The following is a 7469-nucleotide window of genomic DNA, read 5'->3' on the forward strand; positions in this document are numbered from 1 at the left end:
TCCTCTAAACTCTGTTAGGATTAGGCGCACAAACATAATGAAATAGAAAGTAAATGCGAGAAAGAAAAATTGAGACACAAGTTTATTCTGGCTCACTTTAGTTTACCCATAAACTAGGGTTAGAAGATTCCACTATCATTAGTACATCCCACCTCTTTAATTACAATTCTTTATTACAAGATAAAGATATTATATATGTGCGGCACAGTAGCTATTCATGGGCCAAAGCTCAAATTACTAATAAAATATGGGCCTAAACTATAAAAGCCCTCTAGCGGTTTGAGGATGCTACTCCTATGACCCTTGTCGGGATAGCCCCTACAGACCCCCGCCCACTCATCGGAGAGCAGGACCCTCGTGCCTTCCTGTTGGGGAATATAAACTACCCCTCAACAAACTTGAGCTCTAGCGACCTTTGGCTCGGCTCGGCTCGGCTTGGCTCATGGAAATTCTAGCGAGCTCGTCCCTGGCCTGTGGCCAGTCGCTGGCTGTCATCGTGGTTGGCGACCGGCCGAGCAAAAAGGAAAAAGAAAAGAAAAGAAAAGAAAAAGGAAAAAGGAAATAATTAAAAATTTTAATTTTAATTTTTTTTATAAGAACAAATATTTTATTAACTAAGGATCCAAGCCCGAACGTCAAGGAAATGCACACAATCCTTGTGGACCCGGGCTAGAGTGCTGGGGACCCGAGCACTGTCTTTTTATGGACCTGTGCTCGGGTACCAAGGCATTGGGCACATGCATCAAAGCTTTGAGCCTGGTCTCAATGGACCTGGGTGTGGGCGTCGGGGACTTGGGTTCGGCCTCAGGCGTCGGAGACTTGGTCCTAAACACCGAGAACCTGAAAACCAACGTTGGGATTCTCATGTCTAAGCGTAGAGTTTCGGGTGCAAGCATCGATATTTACTAATATTTGAAAAATATTTTCCGATTTTTCAAAGAGGAAAATGAGGAAAGCATTTTCCGTTAACTCATTTTCCTAATCGAATCAAATACCGAAAATTGAGGAAAATGTTTTCTGCGAAACAAATGGAACCTAACTATCTAAAAATAATTCCATTATCGTTGTCAATCTGATTATCTAAAACAATGACCATTATGAGGATGGTTGTAGCCTGAGAACAAAGGCCACTTCGAGTTGAACCGCCGGATTTCGAGCCGAACTCGACCATGAAAACATAATACTCGTTCGAGTTTCGAACACCCACCGTGAGAGTTAGTTGAGCTCGAGCTCAAGCTTCTTAATACCATAGTTATCGGAACCGATCGATACCCGATTCGATCTATCTTCAAGTATAAACCAATCAGTAGATAATTTCCTCATTGCATGATAATCTATCCATTGCCCTACCGAACTTACAATTTGGAATGTATCCATGACTCTATTGAGTCATAGTTTTTGTATTATTGATACTTATCAAAAGATGCAATTTTTTATCGTGTCTAAAGGTATAGTCATACAATATTTTCACTATATTCTATTTTTTACAATCCAAATATAAAATCGAGTAACGTGGAAGGATTTGTCATTACATCTAAATATGATCCTTGTGTAAAGGAAATAATCGGTCGCAACATCTTCTTATGCAAACATGACCACCGTTGTCTTATTGTCCTAAAGAAGCATTGACGTTCCTTGCCAAATTAAAATATGCCTAAGACAAAATAATAATTTTCGGTGGGAAAAAGTGTCAGAAAAGTCGTAAATTTATTGCATTGGTACCAATTAAGTCTTAAATATTTTAATGGTATCAATTTAATCCTAAACCTTTTGACCTAGTGCCAATTTTGTTCTTCTGTCTAATTTTAGAGGGATATTGCCGATATGGATGCTGACTAGCTTACGTGGCACAATTAGTGCTGAAGTGGATAACTTTTAACAATATTTTAATAATTTTCTAATTATTTTTATATTTTATTTTATTTTTCCTTTTTTTCTTTATTTTTCCCATTCCCTTCCTCCTTCCTCCAACCAGTCATTAGACCTTGGCATGTTTAGAGGCCAGCCCCGGCGAGGTCCACCTCGCTGGCCTCTAGCAAGCCTCACTGGTCACTGGCGAGGGCGAGGCACGACTAGAGGTCAGGTCTCATCAATGGCCGGCAAGGCTCGACCCTCGCTGGATCGGGCGAGGTCGGTCCTCAACCCTCATCGAATCGTTGAGGTCAAGCGACCGGCTAGAGGAAGGAGGAAGGGAATGGAAAAAAGAAAGAAAAAAAAAGAAAAAAAAAGGAAAAAGAAAGGCAAAAATTTTAAAAGTTGTTTACGTCAGTGCCGGCCAGCGTCCAAGTCACTAATATCTTGCCAAAATTAGCCAGAAGGACTGAATTGGTACTAGGTGAGGATTATATTGGCACCATTAAAAGGTTAATAACTAAATTGGCACAAATACAATAGGTTTAAGACTTTTCTGATACTTTTTTCCATTTTAGGTATTTCCCTAAATTTTACGGTTTGATTCGACTTGATTCTCAAATCACGATTCACGGTTCATAGATTTAACATGTCGATCCACGATTCATATCTTAATAGTACAAATTTGAGTGCTTATAAACATCTATCGAGTTGCGACTTGGTGCAAGTCTTTTGTTAGCTTTAGACCATCCGGGGTGAGCCGGTGGAGCACGAGCTTCTTCATATTCAATGCTTCGATTACGTCACCTACTAACTCGAGCGGAAGAACACGGACACCGCCGTGCAAATTGCTTCAAAGATTCTCAAAAGAATAATAATAAAAGAAATATAAAACAGAAACGTGAGGCTTTTGAAGCTGAAAACACCCACAAATCTTCTACTGTCTAGTCGTTCATCTGATTTAACCTGTGGCTAACACTCCACGGCCAATTTGGGCCACCGGCCCAGCAGTGTAGATGCCAATACAGATTAGATCGAAGATGACCTGGCTCGTATCTTCTTAGGCTTTAATTACTCTGTTTCAACATCTTCCACAACAATTTTGACAAACTAATAAAAGCTTATACGAGGATGATCGTCGTGATCATGGCTCGGTGATGTCGTCTTGCAATGCGGAGATAACAACCGGACGTCCGATCGCGTTAGTTCTCGCTATTCGTAAGAGTTCTTCTGATTGTGCATCGCTTCCTAACTCTTAAAAATTCAGATTTGTTTTTCGTTTGGAGCCCGTAGTTCCGTATGGAGCGAACCGATCACAAAATGTCACGAGGAAAAAGGAAAAGAACATCGGAAAATGGTACATGCTTGTAACCCCATAACCTAGCAAAGATTAATGAAGAAATTGACCACGACTTTGGGAAATTCTTGCCTGAAAAGAGAACAACGAACAGTTTCCACATTTACATTGAAGTTCCCATACAATACAATCTGAAAATGCTCCTATACAACAGTTTCTCTCCGTTTGTCCGGTCTCCGACATTCCATCCCATGATGTTCGGGTTCCGAAGCAAGCATCGGGTGCTCCCGGCGATATGGAGCCCTCACCTTCGTCCCGGGAGTTCGATGTCTCGCTCGGTCGGCATCGGGCATCGGCTAATACCCCACTCCTCCTATTTAGTTGTACATCTCGGTCAGCCTTTCCCACTCTCCACGCCGAACTTGCCATCTTTCTCGACGACAATGTCGACTGGTCCGCACGGCTCGGCTTCCTCCAGCATCTGAACCACGCGTCTCATGGTGGGCCTGAGCGAAGGAAGCCTCTCCGTGCACAGAATTGCGATCCTCAGCACCTCGATGGCTTGCTCCCGTGTGTGATCTTGCACGATCCTTGGGTCCATCAGGCGCATCACGCTCTCTCTACACTTCAAGTTGCTCGAGACCCAGCTCACGATGTCCATGTTCTCCCCGTACTCCGGCTCTATCGACCTCTTCCCCGTCACAAGCTCCATCAGGACCACCCCGAAACTGTAGACATCGCTCTTCTCATTGATCCTGGACGTGTATCCATACTCTGCGACATAGACCGTGCATGAATTATAAGCACTGAGCACTGTCAAAACTTTATTGGCTAATTAATCATTTTCTATCTGGTTTCACTCGAAGAGAGCTATCAGAAATTAATTTAAGAAAAGGAAATACAAGGGCATGGCCACGATCAATTCCTTACCAGGGGCAATATAACCAGGTGTTCCTGCTATGACCTGTGTGGAATCTTTGACGCCACGATCGGCTTGAAGGATTTTGGCAAGCCCAAAATCAGCAATCCGGGGCTTCATGAGCTCATCCAGCAAGATGTTGCTCGACTTCACGTCGCGGTGAATCATGGGCCTCTCACACCCGTGATGCAAATACTCTAGTCCCTTGGCCGCCCCGACCGCGATCCAGTACCGCGTCTTCCAGTCCAGCTCCGACTTCCCGGAAGAGTGGAGCCTGTCCCACAGGCTGCCATTGGGGAGATACTCATAAACGAGCAGGCTCCAGTCCTCGCTGGTGATGCTGCAGTACAGCTTCACCACATTGACGTGCCTAATCGAGCTCAATGCGCGGACCTCGGATTCAAATTCTCGGGATTTTTTGCCGCCCTTACCTAGCATTGGGCTAGTACTGAGGTTCCTTCTCTGGGTACTAGACTCCGCCTTTGGGATGTTCTTCACGGCGAGTTCTTGACCGCTAGGGAGTTTCGCCTTGTACACGTTCCCGGAACCCCCTTTTCCAATGAGGTTCTCGTGCTTTATGGAATCAAGAATCTCATCCTCGGTGAAGGTTAATGTGTGGAACGACTTCACTTCCCAGGACTCTTCTCTTGACTTTCTGTCTCCATCCTTGTCTCTGTTCTTGATGCAAATGAAGCATGCCAGGGATGTCAGTAGTAGCACTGAAGCTATAAGGAAGCAAATCACGATGGTTCGGATGATCTTCGATGTGCCCGGATGAGACGAACATTGCTTGAAGGAACCGATCCTTGTGGCGGTGCATAGGCTGGGATTTCCGGAAAAGCTTCCATTGTATGCTTCGAGCGAGAGAGATTGTGGGATACGGCCAGTCAAATGGTTGTTGGAGAGATCGAGAAGGCTTAGTCTTAGGGAAGATAAACTTGCCGGAATCTGTCCCGAGAGTTCGTTGTCGGACAAATTCAGAGAGTTCAGAGTCAGCAAAGATCCAAGAGACGATGGTATTTTACCGGACAGCGAATTGTGAGCCATGTTAAGGTTGCTTAGTGAAACACACAAGCCCAGTGACTCGGGTATGGCACCAGAAAGCATATTATCCTGCACATAGAGGCTGCTCAAACTTTTCAATTCGCCGATACTCACCGGGATTCTCCCGGAGAGTTGATTGTAACTCAAGTCGATTTTAACCAGCAATTCAGCTTCCAAAATCTCCTCCGGTAACTTACCCGACAAGCGATTATTTCCAACTAGTAACTGAGTCAATGCCTTGGCATTCTTAATATCAGAGGTGATTGGCCCTTCAAGCTGGTTCAAAGAGATGTCAATCACGTCCACATTTGGCAGTCCCCAGATACCAGCAGGAACAACACCCGAGAGACTGTTGTTGCTGACCCGAAAGCGTGTCAGGCTCGAGCAATTCGCGTAAGCCCCTGGGATTTCACCAGAGAAGCTGTTCTGAAGCACGAGAAGCTTCGTCATCGTCCCCTGCTTGCACATTTCTGGTGGGATCGTACCCTCCAAGAAATTCTCCGAGACATCTATGTAAATGAACTTCGCCCATGAGCCGAGCTTCTGAGGCAGAGAACCACTGAACATGTTCGTGTAAAGGGACAGATTGACAAGCTTCTGGAACTCGCCAAACTCCATTGGTACTTCCCCAGAGAACTGGTTCTTAAATAGCTGCAAAGAAACTATGTTTGTCAAGGATCTCAGTTCAGACAGATCGCCCTCGAGATAGTTCATCGACGCGTCTAAGTACTCAAGTTTGATGAGGTTTCTGAATCCGACAGGGAACTTTCCGGTCAAACTGTTGCCATAGAGCTCGAGTCGCCAGAGTTTCACCAAATTTCCAATCTCTTTAGGTATTTCACCGGTCAAATTATTAAGTGAAAGCTCTAAGCTTTCGAGCTCAATGAGATATCCGATAACCGGTGAGATTTGCCCTTCGATGCTGCAATTCGTCATGTAAAGCACATTCAACTTCAAAAGGCTTCCTATTTCTTCAGGGAAAGGAGTCCTATCGAAGGGATTGTCTCCGACACTCAAGACGATCAAATCCGCCATGTTCTTGAGGGAACTCCACGGGAAAGCCCCGGAAAACCCACTCTTGTTCAAGTACAGATAACGCAGCTCGCGAAGAGACGAGATGTCTGGGACCGATCCTGAGAAGAAATTGTTTCCAAGGTCCAAGTACTGTAGCTTAACGCAATCATTCAAATCGCCCATTGGCGTGCCGTGCAAGGAGTTGAATCCTAGCGCGAGCTTCTCCAAGTTCCTGAGCTCGCAGATCGATCCCAGGGGGAGCACGCCCGCCAACTGCTGGTTTGAGAGATCGATCTCCATCACCGACCCGTTGACATTGCAGGTGATGCCCGCAAATTGGCACGGTGGGTTGTTCGGCGTCCAAGAAGAGAACAGGTCTGGATTTGGAGTTTGGAGTGTGGTTGTGAGGTTCAGGAGTGCGTGGAGCTCGTCGGCAGTGACGGCCGAGGAGAAGAGGCAGAGGAAACAGAGCAGGAACAGAGGGGCGAGGTTTCGCCAGCCGGTTGACGCGGACATGATTGGCGCTGGAGAGAGAGCGAGAGAGCGAGAGAGAGAGAGAGAGAGAGAGAGAGAGAGAGAGAGAAGTAAAGTTGAAGGGAGATTGAAGATGGAGACAATTCAACCTAGGACGATTGTCTTCCCATCATCAACGCATGCTCTGTTTCTCTCTGAGCAGAGGGGGTTTGGCGTTCCTGTTTTCTGTTAATAACGGTAGATACATGCCTCATTATTAGGCACAGACAATACAAAAAAGAAGAAGGTAATAATTGTGGTGGTGTACATACAAGTCGTCCAACTTTGATTTTTTTTTTAATACTCAAAGGCGACTTGGTGAAGCGTGATATTGCGTGTGGGAACTATCTTTCTGAAGTTTATTCTAGCGTCGTCCGACTTGAATATCAATTTGAAAGTCAGATAAAAAGAATCGAGTGGATTCGAATCAGCCGATCGAACTCAAAAATTTTTATGCTAATTATAAATTATTTCTCTTGTCGTTTTTTTTATTGGGTTGGAAATCAAAGTGAGTCTTATATTCAACATGAAATGTCCCAACTCTTTTTTTTTTGTTTGCCTACTTTTGTTCCGTACAAATTGTATACACTATTATTTTTTTGTTTGCCTTATTTGAACAGGATATACCTTATCGCACACAAAAGAAAGGACAAGAAGTCACCTAGACATGCACGTTCAATGGATTAAGGTAATTGAATATATTATATTAAAAAAAACACTTTTTAGAAAGAGTTAATATCACGAAAAACTCTAAAATAATACACATGTGATAAATTTACCATAAACTAATTTTTTGACCATCCAAAACCATAAACTGGTATACCAGTGACA

The 7469-nt window shown here is 44.3% G+C and overlaps 1 protein-coding gene across 1 annotated transcript; it reads right to left on the reverse strand.

Moving 5' to 3' along the window:
* Positions 1 to 3241: 3241 nt before the first annotated feature.
* Positions 3242 to 6879, reverse strand: LOC115676465 (receptor-like protein kinase 7). Its single transcript, XM_030599403.2, has 2 exons — positions 4079 to 6879; positions 3242 to 3922 (listed from the first exon to the last, which is right to left on the reverse strand). The coding sequence occupies exons 1-2, from the start codon at positions 6639 to 6641 to the stop codon at positions 3543 to 3545; spliced, it is 2943 nt and encodes a 980-aa protein (XP_030455263.2). The 5' UTR covers positions 6642 to 6879; the 3' UTR covers positions 3242 to 3542.
* Between the last annotated feature and the right edge of the window lie 590 nt (positions 6880 to 7469).

The sequence above is a fragment of the Syzygium oleosum genome, unplaced genomic scaffold (genome assembly GCF_021117445.2).
Source record: "Syzygium oleosum isolate NSW1041296 unplaced genomic scaffold, Sole_v2.1 Sole_v2.05, whole genome shotgun sequence".
In the NCBI taxonomy this organism is placed as follows: Eukaryota; Viridiplantae; Streptophyta; class Magnoliopsida; order Myrtales; family Myrtaceae; genus Syzygium; species Syzygium oleosum.